Source organism: Pyricularia pennisetigena (genome assembly GCF_004337985.1).
Source record: "Pyricularia pennisetigena strain Br36 chromosome Unknown Pyricularia_pennisetigena_Br36_Scf_12, whole genome shotgun sequence".
In the NCBI taxonomy this organism is placed as follows: Eukaryota; Fungi; Ascomycota; class Sordariomycetes; order Magnaporthales; family Pyriculariaceae; genus Pyricularia; species Pyricularia pennisetigena.
In genome coordinates this window covers 386,490-406,859 of record NW_021940924.1, presented here as the reverse complement: position 1 = coordinate 406,859, position 20,370 = coordinate 386,490, and the positions used below count along the sequence as shown (strand labels likewise).

General features: G+C 48.8%; 3 protein-coding genes across 3 annotated transcripts; 1 reads left to right on the top strand and 2 right to left on the bottom strand.

The window, feature by feature from the left end:
• Positions 1-3,835: 3,835 nt before the first annotated feature.
• On the top strand, positions 3,836-11,022 carry PpBr36_10991 (uncharacterized protein; the record flags this gene model as incomplete). Its single annotated transcript, XM_029898097.1, has 2 exons — positions 3,836-4,295; positions 10,931-11,022. The coding sequence occupies 2 exons, from the start codon at positions 3,836-3,838 to the stop codon at positions 11,020-11,022; spliced, it is 552 nt and encodes a 183-aa protein (XP_029743531.1).
• A 128-nt stretch (positions 11,023-11,150) lies between these two features.
• PpBr36_10990 (uncharacterized protein) lies at positions 11,151-12,937 on the bottom strand (the record flags this gene model as incomplete). The annotated part of the gene is made up of 3 exons (XM_029898096.1): positions 11,151-11,887; positions 12,012-12,755; positions 12,904-12,937. 3 exons carry the CDS (start codon positions 12,935-12,937, stop codon positions 11,151-11,153), a joined length of 1,515 nt encoding a protein of 504 aa, XP_029743660.1.
• A 3,258-nt stretch (positions 12,938-16,195) lies between these two features.
• PpBr36_10989 (uncharacterized protein) lies at positions 16,196-17,020 on the bottom strand (the record flags this gene model as incomplete). The annotated part of the gene is made up of 3 exons (XM_029898095.1): positions 16,196-16,395; positions 16,642-16,907; positions 17,004-17,020. 3 exons carry the CDS (start codon positions 17,018-17,020, stop codon positions 16,196-16,198), a joined length of 483 nt encoding a protein of 160 aa, XP_029743606.1.
• Positions 17,021-20,370: the final 3,350 nt, after the last annotated feature.

The following is a 20,370-nucleotide window of genomic DNA, read 5'->3' as shown; positions in this document are numbered from 1 at the left end:
CTGGTGGAACCAAGGAATATGAGTGTTGTCCTGCCCACTATGAAGTTGCGTTCGTTTTCTTTTCCGCGTGGGCTCCATGTGGACAAAAGGAAAACATGGTACACCTGGTAGCCTTGAAGTCTCAACTCGTACATGGGATGACGATGCGCTCCAGGAGCGTTTGTAGACTGTTCTCTCATTCTCCAGCAATGGACAGATGCCCGTTCCAAAGCAAGTTATAGGCCGGAACTGAAACCTGGACTCTTCGGCAGACTCGGCGATGGAGTTCAGTATTTTGACAAAATCCACCTTGCCCTGCTCCATCTCCATTTCTTGCTGGCTTGGATATAGATTGAGAGGTGGCCGGTCTTTGAGTTGCGCTGCTGTTACCCAAGGCTCGGGTGCTGTCATAGGGTGGCCATCAGTCGTGTCGAGGAAGAGAAATGTTATCCTTGGTGAACCGCAATCCCGGAAATCATTGAAGAGTTTTGGGTGCCACTCTTGAATGCTGGCCTTGAAGTTGTTGGACTCGGTCGAAAGACGTTGCAAGAAGAAGGCCGTGACTAGTGATTGATGAATCGCTATCTGGTCGTCTTGCCTCTCGTAAAAATTTGGAAACGATTGTAGCTTTTCCAGTCCCGGGAACCACACTGATGGCGAGACCTTTTCTGCCAGTAGATCCAGTTGTATGTATAGGTGCGGCGCATTCTCGGGCGTGAACTCGAAGGTTTCTCGACGAAGGCAAACAACCAAATGGGGAAATGGGTGAGGGCCATAGGCTGGGTTCCTTCCAGGACATGTTCTCATGTGCCTGACAAGATTGTGCCGCCCTCTGTTTCCTCTTTTTAGGCATTTGCCACAATTGGAGCACTCGATTTCCGTGGACATTATGATGCTTTATGCAAGGAAGTAGTAGGTGGCGAAGGCAGAGGGCAGAGGGCAGAGGGCTGAGGGCTGAGGGCTGCCCTCACAAAATTCAGAAGCGTAGCTTCCGATTTGAGCCATGTCCCTTGCAGCTAAAGCACAATCACTTGCATGCGTCACTATTTAGCACGTGCAGGCTTGGCCATCTATCTAGTCATTGCTTTAAATCGCTTTGCCTGCTTGAGTACAAAATAGGCGATGATTGATACACGGCTTGGGCTCTGATCCGACGGTAAATGGATCATGGTATTTATTATACTAATTGCAATTGTATTGAGCCGCCAGTTGTCTAGCAATAGAAATAAAACCTCATCCCGGACACTACTGAAATGGTAGCTTCAGTTTGGATGCCGGCGTGATCTTCTTATAGATACAATACCAACCCAACGAGTCCGGCTCCTCCTTGCAGACGAACGTCTCTTTTTCAAAAGTCCCATCCATGGAAAAGTCCTCGGGTTAGCCTGGTCTTGACAGTCAGCTGGAGAGTTGGTTGGGAAATTTGATCAGTTTTTAGCAAGAACTTGGCTTTGAGAAGCGAGGGTAAACATACAGCACAGTTGGTAATTCCGTGTGTGGTAAGGTACTTGTGGCCTGCATCGAGTATTCGACTGGAGAGTGTTTCTGTTTCGAGGACACCACTCTGCAACGATGGTCCTGCTGTGACCGCAGCTGTAGTACATCTATGGGGGATGGACTGGTTATTCGTAGCTCATCGAAAAAAAAGGAAAATGCTTACGCATTGGTAGTCACACATGCTGGGTGAGGTGAGCCGGTGACTTGGCAGGATATCAAGGCCAACGTATGCAGAACAAATTCGACCAGACGGGATACAAGAAGCTGATGCTGAGTTGAGGTTTGCAGTGGAATTGACGTGCTATCGATTTATCTCTTAGAAGTCAAAATCCGTGCTTGGTGAATGTCCGGGTCACCTTCGGAGATCAGGTCACCACGAGGGTGTGGCCGGGAATTGCAACCATCCGGCGAACCGATCGTTCATCCCTGCTCCTTGATCATGCAACCCAAACTAATGGAGAACATGCATCGCGTACCACCCTGGGACCCTCGCTTATTAAATAGACAATGTCTTCGAAAAAATACAGCTATTTACAATCTGTTGTTTCCCTAACACCGTTGGGAATGCAAACTGCTGGAGTGCATAACAAACTCGTTGTGAGTGAAAATGGCAGCTGCAATTATAGCTTGCCAGCCAGAATCTACTTACTCAATGTGAGGGCCGGTAACGTCTGCTCTCCTGACTGAGTATGTCACGTCGATCACTATGTCAGAACCACCGTGGAAGCCCTATGGCACCTGGTCAAGCTATCGTCGTAAAGGCTGCACGTTGGTGAGTTCGTAAAGGTAAGTAGGATCGCAAACCGAGCCTTGCGTTTTTTCAGCAGTGGCCAACCTAATATCCCTGTCACTCTGCATTTTTCCTTGCATAAAAAGCTTACAAAACTGATCGCAGAAGGGAAAACTGTTGAAGGTTACGAAAAAAACCTGAAGCTTTTCGCTTTTGCCCAATATGAGGAAGGAGCGACCAAACTTGCCTCACCCAATTTCTTTGTTGCCTCGAGATATATTCCTCACCGAGTCTGGAAAGGTCTACAAGAACACCCGGCTCTTTTTTCACAAGTTCAAGAAGAGCTTGTGCAAAAGTTCAGCAATCCATGCAAAGAGGCACCACGATTTGATATACAGGTTGTTTTCGGCGAATTCCCTGAAGTTTGTGCAAAGCTAGTCGAAGGTAAGTATCCCGGTTTCCCATTAGTGACAGCAGTCTGATCCGTATCCAATAGATATTGCCGGTCTGTATAAAAGCAATCAGAGCTGGCCTGAAGCCCCCGCCGATAATAACATTCGTTCCAAATGGCTTCCTACTTCGACTGATCCATCTGCGAACCCTCCAAAGATATTGCATACCAGCGATCTACCTGGTTTGAGCCCAGGAAGCAGAGCCACCACCCAGAACGCATGTAGCCACGCCACAGACCCTGGGTCAGAACCATCGCCAAAAGGATGGACAACCGGCACAGGTCAGGAATCGTTCCCAGGGACGCAAACCAACTATGATCCCGGCCTAAAACGCCGACGGATAAATGAGCCAGAGCACTACTCATATACCGACACATTACTACCCTTTCACTACGCGCAACCACATACCAGTTTTCAGAATGGATTCGCCAATGCTATCACGCCAGCAACTGGATCTGACCATCCTTCGCAGCCTTCATCTGGCGGCTATACTGTAAGCGGGTATCCGACGATCTTGCCACAAACTTCAACAAGTCTAGGTCAGGACTCCAACGGCATTCAAAGAAGCCGAATTAACGGGACCGGACCCCCAGAGTCGCACGCTCCTTCGATCACGAGAACATCCCCCTGCAATTACCGAGAACTTCCATCAGCGAGCTATTTAGTCAACATGAGGGCTATCCAATCCACCGCCAACGAGTCTATTCCTCTGCGGTTGGACCCGCATACGCCGTCTCCTCCCAAAGCTCTGATGATTCCTGAGGAGCTGCTCTATCGTACGAAGGTATATTTCAAGACTCTATGCCAAAAGATGAAATTTGACAAGGATGGGAATCTCCTTACTTCGACTGGCACGAAATGGGATAATTCCCTGTGCAGCGATTTCGACTCACACTGCTTTACTGCTACCATACTAGCAAGACAGAACCTGAATTATTTCCCGGCACTCAGCAAGGCCTGCGCTCTTGTCGCAAAAATAATTCGGGCCGAGCATCCTCGGACTCTAGCCTGCTTCCTTGAAGTGTTGATACACCTCAACCAAACCGGGCACTCTGCGTTGGCTTCCTATCTTGGTGGCTTCATCGGAAGAATGTCTCAAACTATTAATACTATCCAGGCCCATCCTTGGGGTCAAATTTGTCGGCTTCTTGGTCAACCAGACTTAGACTCTGAGGCCATGTCGCGAATTTGGCAATGCACGATTGATACTTTTGGTGACGAGCTAGGACCGATGAGTCGGCTCGCCGTGTCTGTTCGGCTCGATTACATAAAGCGCGTGGAGACAGATCACACCAACGAAGAGAAACTTCTTCGGCAGCTCCTTGATCGGTTAAGGAACACTAACCTGTCCACTCCACGGGTAATGCTTAACTTGGCGCAAAACTTGAGAAAACAGGGAAAGCATGAAAAAGCGGAGAGGACTGCGAGGGATGTCCTTTTACTACTTGGTCAACACCAGATTTATTCTTGCAGAACTGTCGAGAGGATAGAATCTCTGAAAGTTGTTTCTCATAGTCAGTTTGACGGAGGGAAGGTTGAAGCAGCAGCGCAGACGATAGAAGAGGCGATACAAATGATTAAGGATCATTTAGGAAACGAACATCCTTGGGTCACAGAGTTCAAGACTGTTCTGGAGGGTTGGCTTCGAGCTGCAAACAAGATTGAGGACGCGGACAGACTGCCCAACTTTTGTCCCGTTTCGCTTCCCCTTCGTTGCTTCGCCTCCTTTATTTCAATTTTGATATTAGAAAGAGTCTCGGCATTGATGATGGTGCGTCTTTTTCTTTGTTTTCTTTTGGCCTGGACGGGGCACAATAACAGTGCCTGTCTTCCATAGTCCACAGAAGACACTTGCTAATATGAATGGTAACAGTCCTCCTTGTTATGGCTTGGGTATGAGCTTACATATTGCGGGAGCACTGCCGCTGTTTTCACCCTTATTTTTCCTTTGCGACAATGTGAAATAAACCGAGGACCAAATTTGATTTCGCGCCCTTGTTAACTCAGCAGTCTTGTCCTCCAAGGTCTGCTCCTAGGTAATTGAGTGCCGAACACTTGACCAGCTGTTGTGGTAGCAACTGTTATCACCATTGACATAGCTGCCACCAACAGATTCGTACCACCGGGGATATATGGGGATCCACGGCTGGGAGATGTCATGTGAAAAGTTCCAGATATTCGCCTTTGCAAGTTTGCTCCGGCAAAAGAAACCAGCCAATGCTCAATCGAGAACAAATGGGACGAAACTTACTGACTTTGGCATCCCATAGGCGAGCTGCTATCTAGGCTCACTATATATACAATCCCGACAATGCTATGGAAAATAGTAATCCTCATGTTTTTACAAGAAATCAACACGGTTCAAAAGTGGTACCGATGGTCCATTTTCCTCGCCACGTTCTTCGTCACAGGGTCGGGGATTGCATTTTTTTCTTCCGTTCTTGCATGCTGGCCGTCCAAAAAAGCTTCGATCTTTTGTTTCCCCAGGATGAGGGTTGTTGCATCAACCGCCCGGCCATGTACGAGGCTACCGCGGCCCTGGGACGCATTACCGACCCTATCATTACCTCCATCCCTATACCAGTGGCTTTGAGATTGTAGATGTCGTGGCGCAAAAAAGCTGGACTCTTGTTCTTGTTGTTCGTTGACCTTGAAGTTAGGCCGGTCATCGATAAAGTTTCTCCAAGCAAAGATAAGGTTTTGGAACCGCTTAACAGCCTGCGTTGAATAGGTTGTCGGCTAGAATTGCAGGGTCATCCAACTGGTGCTCGTCAACGTTGTGGAACTCCATCTTGTTAAGAGCTGCAGATAGTGATGAATAACGGGGCGTTTACAAGTCTTGTTGGAGGAGGAAGATTTTAAGACCGTCGACGGCCGCCAAGCCCAATCTTTGACAGCCGTCAAAAGTTGGGCTTGGCGGTCGCTAAGGCCCTTGTAACCCCGAAACCCCGACCGAATTAAAATGTGGGGTCAGGTATAATCACACCGGTTACAAGAATTGGTTATGTTGGCTGCAATTTGACCGTAGGGCCTCCGACGCGTTCGTATCCGCAGCAGGGGGTTGGATCTTGTCATTTATGCTAGGTTGACAACTTATGCACCTATTGACGTTGGCTGCTACCAGAAGCTGGCAAGAGACCTGGATCTATGTAGATACCCGTTGTCGTTGGTATGTCCTATAAGGATTGCACCCTCGTAGCTATGCTAATCCAATTATGGAGTTTATTGCAAGGATGCATCTCACAACTGGCCTAACTCAGCAGCCAAGCACTCCAGAAATTGCGACAGCTCTTTCTTGGGTGGAGCAGCATGTGGAGACAGCTTTGAGAGCGTGTTGGCTGGATTCGGGTAAAATCCGGGGATGAAAGTGATCACTTTTGCCTTTTTCTAGGGTATCAAGAGAAGAACGGGTACAAAATGCGGTTGGCTACGTAGGCCTGTCAAAAAACAACACCATTTTTTGTTTGGGTAGGGTCGTCCCGCAGCTAACTCCAAGACTAGCGCCAGCATAAGACTCGGCAGTATCCTAGTCGCCCTAATTAGCGAGGGGTGAGGGGGCGAGGGGTCCATGCTCTACAGTTAGATTTCAGTTGGCGCACTTGAATGCGACAGCTGCCAATCCTGGCCACGATCCGCAGCCGGTGACACGTCGGAAAGCCAGGAGTACCATTTACTTCGTGTTAGGGGTAAATAAGAATCCCCTTATTGCGTACTGACCAGGACCTGTAGGGAAATCAGATAGAAAAGTATACTGGAAAACAAAAGGTACCTCTGTTTATTTATTTTTTTACTGTTACCTGAAACAGTATAACTTTATGGAAACCTCTACAAAAGAGTACCTAACAGGGTGTTGATTTCAAGGGCAGAAACCATAGTAACAGCCCCATTGCTTCTGGGCATGATCGAAGCTCCAATCGTAGACACATCCCAAGTGGACGAAAAACTGCCAACGGTCGACGCCGCAGCATGAGGCGGACAGTTTTGTACCATTGGCAGGAAGCGGGCACGCGGTCCCATTCGCGAGCTTTCCAATCACAGGGCATAATTCCTACGTAGATGTCTCCGTGCTTGTCATCCACCCAAACTAGAACAGCGACACATTTGCGCGATTGTCCTAGGTACATACCATTCAATGAATTCAATGAGGGCCTGTACTACTTTAAGTCGCTGCAAACTACAGGTTTTTGTGATGGATATTGTGCACCGCTCCGACGGCGACAGCAATCGTTTCCTTATCTATGAGTTTGCGGCTGGGTAGCTAGATAATAGGACTAATAGGAGAGGAGCAGATAGACCAGGCAAGAAGGCATGGGTTGCGATTGAATGTCCCTTGATTTGTCCGTCGTTAAAATGCAGATACCAGATTACTCGTCTCCTATGCACCTATTCGTCTCATCTCTCTACCCAAAGAAAACACTGCTCGACATGTCGAAGATCCCGCCTTCAAAAATCCTCATCCGAGCTCATAGCCTGTCATAATTTTTAAATAACGCCTGATAATACTCCTTAATGGCCTTGCCCCCATTCCAGACGTTCTGCGACGGAGCGTGGTTGCCAACAACATCATATGTCGCGGAGATGAAAACAGCGACCTGGCCGCCGTTGTGGGCCTCCTGGTCGATGAACCTGGCTTCGTCAACGGCCACCACCTTGGTGTAGTATGGGTGAGCGAGCATATTCTCGAGGGCAGTGTCGTTTGGATAACGGAAGGTAGCGATGCCGTCAAACGATGTTGGGAGGTTTGAGGCCGGGTTATCCTCGCCGGCGTCCTGCGGAAGGATCTTCCCGAAGGCCCGAATCTGGGAGTAACCAGTGATGCCAAACATTAAAGCCAAAGGGGCGACTGTTTTGCAGGATTTTGATACTTGTTAGGCCATATATCATATGTCCGATCCATACGCAACCTGGTAAGAAACTCAAAGTGTGCAGCCGGCGTTGTTTGGTTGTCGGAAAGGGGATCAACTAACCCATGGGGGCATGTTCGTTGGCCCAATGATCCCAGAATTCCTCGCGCGACCAGTCAGGATTCCTTCGGATGTAGCTCAGCAGCTGTACGCCACTGGGCGAAGTGACGTTGGTTGGGGCGATTGACGGGATCGCTGAAGCCGTGCACAGCACAAACGCGTATACGGCTGTGATCACGGGGTAATGCATAACGAATATACGCGCCAGCTTCGAAACACAACGACGAAATTGACGTGAATGGAACGCAGGAAAACGGCTAGGGGAGGGTGGCGAGGGAAAAGCGGTTGTTGGTCGGTCGGAAAAACCACGAGGTTCCCTTTTATTGCCGCACGCTACCCCTTGCCCAGTTATGGAACCGTTTTGTCGTTCAGGGGCATCAATGGTCAATCGGCTAAGTGGCGCGATTCCCCGAGATTACACCCAGCGAGCCCAGTGCGAATAATGGATGGTATCCCGTACTGATTAATACCAAGAAAAATGGCCCACCGTTACCTAGAACTTGTTGGTGCCCAGGAGTGACAGCTTCGGGAAATATTGAGCTCTTGCGCTGGTTACGTTGTGGAGTAAATCTACACTGCAACGGCTCCTGCATGCCACGCGAAAATTGGGCCTGTAACCTGCTGGAAAATCCTGGTAGGGTTGTACAGTCTTGTCCACTACATACAGATTGGATCAAGTATCGAGAAGAGGTATTGCACAAAAAAGTTGGCTTTCGACACCGGTCTATCGGATGTAGATCGGGTTGGACGGTTGGTCCGTATATCTCAGCAATGCAAAAAAATGACACTGGACTATGGAGTCCACTGAGGTAGGAAACCAGGAGAAGAGTTTGTGCAGACGGAAACGAGTGCCAGGAGTTGATGCTATGGCATGATAGGGGAACCGCACCATACCAACGGCTCTCTCCAGGTCGCCAGGGATTGATCGACAGATATATAATTCACATCCTCGCACACTTCTACCAGTAGCCAGCTGCTGGTCGATACGAATCCTCAAAAAGTACCACACCTCAAAGCCGATCTTAAACTGATCAGAATTTGCCAAACCAACGCTGAACCAGACTCAAGCCATGGCCGGCAACCATTCGACTGCCTTCCCTAAAGTAGACGGAATTACCGTTTTCGTCCTACCACCCGAAGGCTATAAGGTCGATTTTGAGCACCCCGCGAAACAGAGCGCGATGGAACACTTCCTCGTTTTTGGGATCGTTGGGTCTCTGGCCCTCATGGCGCTCTGCCAGCGACTCTATACCAAGATTTTCTTGGTCAAGGCTTTTCAGGTTGAGGATTGGTTTATGTGCATTGCTTGGGTACGCAACCTTTTTTGTCTTTGACACCCAATATTACCGTTAAGCTACTCTTTTAGTTAACATCTGACTCATTCGCGAATAGCTCTGTTCCGTGGTAATGCAGTCGTCGCAGATACACTCCATCGTCAGCGGCGGCTTGTGCCATCACACATGGGAAATGCCGATCGATGTGTTCCAATATAGCTTGATTGTAGGCTTTTTGTCGTGCAGCCTCGAAGCCTTCGGCCTACTAATAGTTTGCAATAAAACACAGGTCTCATATGTCGCTGCAACAGCATTTATCCTTTGCAACGGCTTTGCGAAAATATCGATACTGCTATTCTATCTCAGAATCGCGCCGACACTTTGGTTTCACCGTGCCATCTGGGCTATCATTTCCGCAGTCGCCTGTTATACCATCATTATCGCGGGCATGCTCCTTTTCGGCTGCAACCCCATCCGGTCCTTTTGGGTACCAGAATTGCTGGGTACGGGCCAGTGTCTCGACGCAGCCGTCCTCTACATGGCCATCGCAGCCTCCAATATCGCTTCCGACTGCATCCTTTTCATATTGCCGATCCCGATCATTCTGCCTCTCAAGATGCGTTGGGCCCAGAAGCTTGGCGCTTTGTTTATTCTGGGCATTGCTAGTTTGACCGTCGTCACTTCGGTCGTCCGGCTGCAGCTGCTGCCTACGCTGCTAACCTCAACTGACATTTCCTGGGATGCAGGACCTGCCAACGTATGGTCGTAAGTTTTGTCTTCCTGCTGTCTAAAACAACCCAACCTGACACCTGACCCTAGCATTCTCGAAGCCAACCTTTTCATCATTTGCGGCTCCATGCCCACTTTGAACAGGTTTGCCAAACACTTTATGCCCGCTTTTATGGGAGGCTCGTCCAATGGCACAGGCCAGGCTGGAGTCGAAATTGGGCTCGAATCAATACAAAGGAGGAATAGTCGTACGGATTCCTCTGCGTACCTGACAGGCACAAGGACCGATAGGGCTCCGTGGTGGAAAGAAGCCAGTTCAGCAGATGAGGAGGCTTGTGTCAATTCAAGGGGGAGGACCGGCAGTCGAAGTCTGTAGGCATCAAGAAATTGTTAGCTAGAAGGCCAGCGCTCAAGCACCATTGGGATGGTTTTGGTTTGGACAGATCATGCTTGACCTTGAAGACTCCATTTCGAGCAGGAACAGGACAATACTATTGGCAGCAGACAGGCCTTCTATGATGGTTTCAGTAAGATAAGTCGAAGACCTGTTTTCCAGCCTACGTATGGGGCCGGAAAGGAATCCCAAAGTGGCTCAGGCAGCAGGCTCGGCTAATCGATAAGAGACTTGCTGACTCCGCAACGCATCAATCACGAAAGGCTGGATTCCCGCAGCTTCGTTGACAGGTCCAGGCCTTGTATGCGCAAGAAAACATCGAAAAAGATACAACTCCAGCGCGCAGATCTGGTACGAGCTCCACGAGGACAGTTTTTTGCTTGGTGCGGTCCAGCTCAAGAAGCAACAAATGGCACTTGGGATTCTTGGTTGTCTGCCCAGCCTTGCTGTGCACCCCTGGATGTTCCCCAAAAGAAAGGAAACCGACTGACCATCTTTGGAGGACAGCTACCGTCGACGAAAGATGCACGTTATGATACGACTGAAGCCTACTCCCGAAGCAAGCGACAAACCCTCCTAGAAAATCGAGAGGACATGCCCTGGCATAGCCGCGGAGCAATAAGACACGCGTGATTGGCTACAGAGTTAGGTTTCGAGGCAGAAAGTCTTCCACCTGAAATTGCCTTAGCCGTCAACACCAGACAAGCCGTCGACGTGGCCAATTAAAGTCCTGTCGCGATTGGCCAACGAGGTGAACCAAACAAATAGGTCCGATAATCTTGCGGCTGGTCTGGTAACCCCTCACTTCTCTGTCCATGGTACACTCTACTCCACTGGGGCTCGCCATATTGCTTGGCATTTGAATATCCAGTGGGCTTCACATACTAGTAAGGGTTGGCTTCGAGCTGCAGACAAGGTGGTGGACGCGGACAACCTGCAACGGGAGATAGACAAATTGATGAAGAAGGATTCAACCGAAGAGGATCTTACTGTGTTTAACTGATGAATAGCTTGGCAGAACAAAATCAGCCCTAGAAGAATCACAATTTGTTGCAAATATGTGTTTCTCGCTCGTTGTGGCAGCTGGTGATGGTCGGGTGTGCGCCTGAAGCTATATCAGATACACTTCACTTAGCAGCCTTTCACTCCGTCGTCTTCCCCAAAATTATCAACTACTGCTCCACTTTCCACAAGCAGCAACTCATCAACTCTATCTTTGCAATATTCGACTCGCTTCCAAGTGGTTAGGCTCCCAGTATTCGTACTAAGTTCCCATACCCGCATCCGTCGGTGGAATCGCGTTCTGCCATACGAACAATATCCTCCGAATCCAGCGCCACCTGCATAGCACAGCCAAAGTCGGTGAGCATTCGTACCGGCTAGTGGTAACAGACCGCAAAAGTCGTTAACGTGATCATGCCCACAGCCTAATGCTTGTACACCTCCTGCAGCCAAAGCGTCGTAGGTATAGGTATTGCGGCTCGGACTTTCGGAAGGTTCTCCCCTGTGGCCGTTGCGTATGATAAGACTAGGGTCGCCGAACTCGGGAAGAGGAATGTGCAAAAAAGCTATAGACAAGTGAAAGCTGTTATTGTTGACATCGCCATTCTTACACGCGATTCGCCGCGTCAAAGCAATGTCCGTGAACCAAGCAATTTGGCTTTGATCGATGGGCGTATAGTCGGGATAACGTGTTGTGCTCGATATTCCACCGTGCGAGTCTAGGCAGTACAACGTCGATAACGGGAGATGTGAAGGCGCGGGAGCCAGGACCTCAAGATAGAAGTTGCCTATGCCAGTCACAAGGTCTGGACCTGGCTCACAGAGGCTGTAAGGCAGACTTTCCAGTATTCTCATCTGTTCTGTGCCTATAATCCAGTCAACAAATCAGCAATTATTCAGGGCCGTCTTTGGTTGAGTCATCCAGAAGTCGGCACCGTTTGTGAGAGTGCTGTGAGTTGCTTCTGTTCCATGATGAAATAAGTTACTTACGTGACAATGCGTGGGTTCCCTCACTATCATGATTTCCAAAAACGGCTGCAAACGGAATTGAACGCTCGATAATAGGCGCAACCACCTTGAAGAGGGCAGATTGACTGTCGCGGATATCGTGGTGCAACTGATCTCCAGTCAGAATCACGAGGTCTGGTTTCTCGATATCCAAAATCTCTCCAATGAACTTAACCGTAAGTGGATCAGCCTCGGTCCATGGTAGATGATTACCATGCGCATCAATAGCATCTTTACATAGCCCAACATCAGTGACCATGTGCGTGTCAGAGATCTGAACGATCCTGAATTTGCCATCATCCCTGACTCTTAGAGCCGCCCGAGGTCGCAACTTGGCCCTACCGTGGAGTATGCTAAGTCTCGCAACGGGTATGTCTGCCTGACCTTTGAGTTGAATTGGTGATCGGATGAGAGCCCATTCTGGCCGCGGGTCGACGGCATCCATTCCAAAAAGTACGTCGACCTCTGTGACAAAATCGTCAATCTTGCCATTGAACTCCCCCCTACGCACCCATATTCCGCCAGGTCGTCTCTCCCATGATGACTCGGAATTTTGGGGCGGGTCACCGACTGTAATATCCATAACCATGAGGTCTTTGGCTGCAAGCTCTTGTTCATTTGCCAGTGCGATATACACCCATGCTCTCTGGTCAGATGCATGCAAGTAGAGATCTTTTTCTATGCGGTGCCATATTCGTGAGTCCGGTTCGCATGTTGAAACGGAATCTGATGAGAAGTGTACGGTCAAATCCGTCACAATTGGATAAGAGATACTCGCCATTGGGAAGTTTACCGATGCTCCTCATTCAACATCTGCTCGTCCGTATGGAAAGGTTTTCCATGACGTGGCGCTTTCACAGTGGTCCGTGCTCACCAAAGGCCTTCGATGACGTAGTAATTTCCTCCATCGTGGTTGGCCTACTTCCTATCGATAGATGCAAGTTGGGGTAATGCTTCGCACAATTTTCATTTTTTGCACAACTATAGTTTTCCTTATTCCGCACGATTTGACTGAGTGATCGAATGGAGAAACACTGATAGTTTAGGCGATGATTCAGAACAAGAATCCTGGACTCGTACGGACAATAGCTGAGCATGCCGATGTCGAGGCCTCTGAGGAAATCCGCTTTACATGTCTCCTACATTTCCTGCACACCCTTTATTTTTGACTTGCTCACCCTGGCCGCACTCCGGTGTTGATATGCGATTGATTTGTTGCATAATACGGCGCAATCCGGTATGTCGCTGTACAGGCGAGCAGTGACGCCGGGTGAGGTGCTGCCCCTTATTGCTGACCATCTCATTTGGGACAATGTGGTTAACGTTATGGGCAACTGCGTCCAAAATATCCTAATTACCAGCATGTTGCCGATTACAAAAAGACCCTAGCCCTACCCTGGGGATAAGCAAAGGAGAAGAGGAATTAATTGTAAGGCAGGCGTTGTTTGAATAGCCAACGCCACCACGCGAACCAACGGTGCGCGTAAAACCGGTGTTTACGCGTTTCACAATCACCACGTACCGCATTGTGGCAGTTGTGACATTTGGACCATGAGATCTCCAGACCCTAACCCTGACCCCTGACCAACGACCCACCAGGGTGATACCTTTATCTACGTCGCGTCAAGCTCAGAACTTTGTTTGTTTCCTTTCTTCTCCTCAGAGTAGAATCTTCGTCGATAGGTGCCAATAGACTAGCCTCCATGCTATGCTTACCCTGGCCGTGACAGCAGTTAGCACAGGTTTTACAGGGGAACGCGGATAAGCCCATGTCGTTGCCAAACTTGCGTACCCTTTCGTCGATCCACAGCTGGACGCAGGTACAAGGAAGTACTCAAAAGCCCGTCGGACCAGGAGCTGGGCAGCCCCTGTCAGTATTATCCCCGGATCTCAGCCAGATAGGTACTCAGTCGTCTCCACACACCCCGCGAGGACCAGGTTCCAGTCTTTCAGCAATTTCGCGAACTTGGTGGATTGTGCCGTGTTGGGAATGCTCCTTCACAAGCCCAGGTTGCATTGCTTTTGGACATGGTTAAAACGCCAATCGTAAAATATGCATCGGTTAGGGTTTCGGATTATGTGGGCCACATTTGCTACCTCAGCAATAAAAGTATCGCTTTTCGGTGCACTGCCTTTGGTTAACTACTTTCTGACTGTGTTTACTCACGAAACAAAGTAGCGTTCCGGAATACAGTATTGTTTGAACCAGAAGTCTAACAAATACCTTTATCGAGAGAAATATCGAAGCACCATGGGCAACAGTTTTCGGTCCGTCAAACTAGCTGTTCGTCCAAAGAATGTAGCAAACATACACAAATCCCAATATGAAGTAGCCGAACGATTGTTTTCCACTTTGCCTTTCGAAAGAACTTTTGAAAACATTGGTAGGGCCTATTGTCTGCTTCACAAAGCAAATTATAAGATCCACTCCGAAAAGCTGTACCCAAGTCCCAGACTTAGGCATATAGTTGCCAGTTCAAGACTGCTTGTCATTGTGAGAAAGGAGCTTGCCGACGTCAATTATAACGAAAATGGCAGAATTTGCTGAAGCAGCGGAGGACCAGAATTGACTGTTTACAACTTTGGGACGGCTGTACTGCCTACGCACCCTGTGCGTTTTGGTGGACCGTTGCACCAGGGGCTTGCCGAAGGGCTTCACCGCTTGGGTCGAGTGAAAAGAGACACCTTAGGCGCACTCAATTCGCAGCAGGTTCTCGAGGTACCGTGAAGCGGTCGTTGTTTTGATGCGCCAGCCCTGTCCGGACGAGAGGTCAGGACTTGCCCGAGTTGGGTTCAGAAAGGGGTTCGGTGAAAAGCTCTTCCGTGATCTTAGCCACTTGTTTTGATGAGACCGGGGTTAAAGGGAAGCAGCCTACTGCCGATGAGACCGATAATTGCAGATGCGAGGCGAAGAAGATTTGCTCTTATTTTCCCTGTCACACATTCCCTGAGCTACTTCACCATTATCCTGCCCCTGTCCGGGTGGGTTGCTTGTCAGCCAGACGTGGGTGACGGGCTATCTAGGGGCCTTGAATCCATCACAGATCCAAGTTGCAATGTTGGTGGCGGCTGCTGTTTTAGGGGGCCAGGGTGCAATAAAGGCTCCGTGCTGGGGGCCCATCCAGAAACGACAACATTGCATCAGGTTTGCCACTGAAAGCAGCCTCCGTTGTAGGCCGTCGACGATTCTGTCACCGATGGTCCGCAGCTTACACTTGCAAGGCTCTTTGCCCTGCTCTGCGAATACATTAGAGGTTGACAAAAGGAGGTTGTGCAATCTCTAGGGACAAGATGCTGGTGATGTGAGGTAAATAGGTGCAGCAAGTGATGTTGTAAAATCACAACCCTGGACGTCATTTTGTCTCTGTGGTGAGGTTGAACTGGTGCTATCTGGATGACGGCGATGGGCATTCGACCCAGAGCCTCGGGATTGGAGTGAAATTGGTGATGCAGTACACCTCCCATACGGTGATGTTGAACCAGTTACCTTGTTGGGCAGGAAAAGAAGTGTTGGTGACATGATCCGAAAAAGTGGAGTTGTGACTGATATCCGTCCAAATGCTACCTCGCCGCAGGGGGATTAATCGTTGCAAAGTTGGTGATCACAACCGAAAAGCTTGGGACCAACAAAGGAGGTTGCGATCCTCGCGTTCCCACCTTTCTTCGAAGTGGCTGGGATTGTTGCAAAAAGATAATGGAGCCAAAGCATTATGCGTTGTGCCTAGACCGCTTGCGAATCTGAGCAGAAGCCCTCAATTTCCTATTCTGGTCGTGTATGGAAAATTCCCGTACCACGGGAATCTTTATCTGTGAGGACAGAAATATGCTCCGGAGCTACTATTCTGATTAAAGCCCGTGCTCAGCTGCATATTGAGTTGGCAGGTTGAAATCTAATCTGATGCCTTAGAAGGTTGCTGCGGGACGAAAATTGGCGACCTTTACATCCATGATCCCAACATTGCGGTTTTGGGCGGCTTCCCACCACTCGGACGTTGTGTGATGTGTCTTTCTGTTCTACATTTCGAGTTCCTGACACTCCGGGACCTGTGTTTATAAAATCAGGTACCTGTTGCTGATACACCTGGTTTTGTGGCCGGAGGTTGAAGTAACTACGCGAGTGTAAGCCTGATGCCTTGCAAGAGATCATAAAATAACATGGAATCAGCTCACTCCTGATTTGGATATAGTCCCACAGTTGTCGTCCCGTATGCAGACTGATACTCTTGAGTATACGGCTCAGGTTGGGAAACGAAGAAGATCATCTGGCTTTGCGGGTCAGATGACACAATTGGGTACGTTGCAACGTTGCAAGGTGCTGCCGTGAGAGACGTATGCGGCTTGATGGGTAAGGATGGCTGGTTTGGACCTATGGTTTAAACTGGCAAAGAAAGAGGTAATGCACAGTCTGCAATTAATAGGGAAGACTGTTCGTATATCGAACCGCCGGAGACCCAAGTGGTAGCGTCGGCGTCAAAGGGTAAATTGGCGTCATTTGGAGACGTGACAACGCGCGGGCTCTGCCAGGCACTCGAGGGCAATAACGATTGTTCACTGAAGTTGGGACGAATTTGGTTTTCGTCCAATATGAAATATGCGCAAGGAGTGCCCATACTGCTCAATTTAGCGGTGTTTTGGGTGAAATTTATTTCTATTCGACTCGTAATGTTTTGAGCATTTAGTAAAGTCGCTACTGTATCAGAAAGCCTAGTTACATCGGTGGAGTTATGGAGTTTTGCTCGCTTACGGCCACTATCCAGCGAAAATGCATCACCGGCTGTTTCCAACGCTCGCCCAGATCTTTGGAATACGGCCAAATGACCAGAACCTAGCGGGGCTTGGATCTGCTGCTGTGACATTTCCTGCCTGGTGCTCGAGGTCCTATGTATCTGGTGCTGAGTTGCATAGGTCGACCCCCGGATCGTTAGCGAATTGCTACTAGTCTTGATAGGATTGAGCAGCACATATATGACTTACATCTCATAGCAATTCATGTCGAGGCGGCAATATGATACTCAGAAATCCGACGGGCTTGTGGCTTTTATGGTAGCACAATGTGGAATAGGTTACACTCCTAGTTATACTCTAGGGGTTGGACCTAATTACTTCTAGATTGGCTAAAAGATCGAAACTTTACGTCTTTTGGGCTAAGAAAAACTATAACCGGCGGAGAATCAGGCCGATGCAGTTCAAGCAAACTTGCTTCACAAGTATAGCAGTCAAAAGTTTGCCACCGAGAAGCTTGCTGAATTTTGACTGTGGTACTTTGGGTACATTCTAAAAAAGAAAAGTCCTGTCTCGGAAATCATCCGGAGGTGGGTGTGTGATGGGAAGCAAGCACTCCATAATAGGTGTAATGTGGAACCCAATTCGTGGCAATTATGGGGCAAATGCCTAAAAGAACATACATGTAGGACGAAGGATCAGAGGCGAAGTTCATTCTAAGGGGACGTTTCGTTACGGGCTCGTTCCTATTGGTCTTCACCTCCACGGAGTCTTTGGGAAGGATGATTATGGGGTAACATCCCAGGACTTACTGCACGGTACAAAGCTCTTAACCATCCTCCTGTGACCGCAGATGCACTCATCAGGAGGCCTTCGTGATTAATTGTGCCTTTTTCAAGGATGTCGACTGGAAAGTACCAATGATAGAAGACACAAGGATTCGGACTCGCTGCCGTAATCTCCTACTTTTAACAGGTTGCTGCCTACGAGGCATCTGATTCATTTGCGTATGTGATCAAAAGTAGAAGGTTGAAGTTATTGACCCCCAATTTCAAGCAAGAAGGACTGAAGAGTCGAGGATGAAGAGCTCTCTGAGGGTGTGTTGTGTGGCGGGCTAGTTCCTATTGGCCTTTCCCTCCATGGTACCTTCTAAATGGGTGACTTGCAGTAGCGTTCAGGTACTCAATCGGGATACATTTGTGTCGATCTGTACCCTACAAGGTCATGCAGCATCTCAGTGGTACTGCCGCTTGTCGATTAATCCAAGCCTGGGCGGATATGTAACGAACTTCTTTGGTAGCGCGCTATAGAAAGACGACAGACTTTGAGCCTTATCCTTGCACAGCTGTGTTGGCGAACCATAGAAAGTCATGGCAGCCACCAACGCCCTAACCCACCCTGAGTGGTTTCGAGACCCAGTCTTGGCTGTCGCAGCTGCTTGGGGCTGAGCATTTCCGGGGAGAGGCTAGGCGTGTTCCCAAGTGTTTCTCCTCGGCCTCCCCAAAATTACATTGCCGTTTCCGGTTTTCGTCCACGCAGAAAGTGCGAGCCAAGCACGAGATTTCTGCCACCTGGTATTATGGGGTGTTCACCCAAACAGAAGGAGCTACAGTGCCTGGACACCCCACTTACAAGTTGCAGGGATACTTTGATGACCCGGGCTCGCCGCCGTAATTGCCTACCCCCAACAGGTCGCTATATGCATGCTGGTCAAGGGTGACGGGTTTCTCCTATTGGTCCTTACCTCCATGGAGTCTTTAGGGTGACTTCGGCGTCGCATTCCGGCACGCAACTGAGATGTTCTTGTGTGAATCTGCACCTTCCCGAGTGGTTGTTCTCGGCCTCCCCGAAATTACATGTCCCTTACTATTATGTTTTCATGCAGAGAGTGCGAGCCAAGCACAATGCTCCTGCCATCCGTTGCAATTTTGGGCGCATTGTTTTTGAGGCCTTTGTTTCCGGTGACAAGCACATTCTGCCCACCCAACCACATTGGGGACAGCCTTGTCAACTGAAGAAAAGATGGTAAGGCCAACACAGCCTTGGCTACAGACCCATTAGGACTTTCTGGGTGCCAGAATTATTGGGTAAGGGTTATTGTCTTGATGCTTTGTCACAAGAAAAAGCCCCAACTACACACTTGCTTATCCAGCATTCTCGAAGCCAACCTGTTCATCATTTGCGTATCCATGCCCACTTTGAGCAAATTCGCCAGACTTATTCTGTTGCATTTAGCCAGGTTATTTAAGTGGGGCGGCGCCTCTTCCGAAGTATCTGGTGGAAGCTTTCTGGTGTGCATTTCATATTCAATCTGATCTGTACCGGATCGCAATCATCAAAACACCCTCCTCTTTCATGTGCATCCCGGCGCCTCCATAGAGCTCGATTATATCACCAGTTTGTAATATCTTGGTTTCGGCTGAAGGGTCTGTGTCTGACCTGTAAAATAAGACAGTGGCTTCTTTTCCAAGGTATCGGCGGAAATCATCTATTGCGCTGGTGTTAGTTATAACAAACAACCCGTTTATTTACCCAACGAGTCAACTTCCCCTTGGGCAGTTCCAATCATTGAATTGTCGCTCTCCCCTACATACCTTCGGGGGTTCCAGTAGGAAGGCTATTTTGAGAACGTCGGTTGGCCCTTACAGTTACGGAGTCATTGCCGCCGATGCTTTTTGACATGCTCAAAAGAGTTATGGAAAATATCGAGGAGGTCCAAGGGAAAAAGATTCTCCATCATGAGTGCTCCAGTAGGATAGTCACGCCCCTCTGACATCCACAGCGTTGGGCTGATCCTGGCTTGCCAAATTTGTAATTCAACCATCACACAGGAACCGCTTCCTGGTGGTCGATTAATTGCAATACTACGAAGGATGGGGATAAGGCAGCATTGAGCTACTGAAATTAAATCGAACCCTTGCACAGCTGCGTTGGCGAACCATGGCAAATGAAGGCAACCACCGTTGTAATGTTCGGTTGGAAGCAGCCTTTCCGGAGCTTGACTCATAACAGCGCCCAATTTGGTTGCCTCATTCTTTTCCAAGTCTTGACGACCCCGGTATCTCCTGCTTGTTGGGATCGATCCTATTGGAGAATATCTCGATATCCATGCAACGGCGTAACGGTCTGAGTCCGAATGTGACATTCGTGCACAGGCACCACCATCCTTTACTACGGGATAGCTGAGGTCACATTCCAGTAACGAGCAGGGAAGTGTAAAAAAAGCAAGAAGGCCATGTTGCATAATCAGCTTGTTGAAGCATTGGCACGAAAAATAGCTCCTAAGTGATAACATGGCGATGTTACTATCTTGGCATTAATATCAATTCTCCATTTATAAAGGCTTACTGGAATCTGCCTGCTTTTCCCTCATTCTCATTCCTTTTACCGCAAAACTCCAGTCCTAGCACCAAATACCTTTCGTCTGCGATTTCAATTACCATCGTTTTCTACTCTGTCTACTCGATATTCAAAACGACAAATACTGGCCATGGCTGACTTTGGACCTTTACTTGCTGACCAAGGCTATGAAATCAGCGCAACTATCTCTCAAGGTACCCACACTTCAGTTTTTGTCGCTAAAGACAAAGCTACCGGCGAGGAAGTCGAACTCATAAAA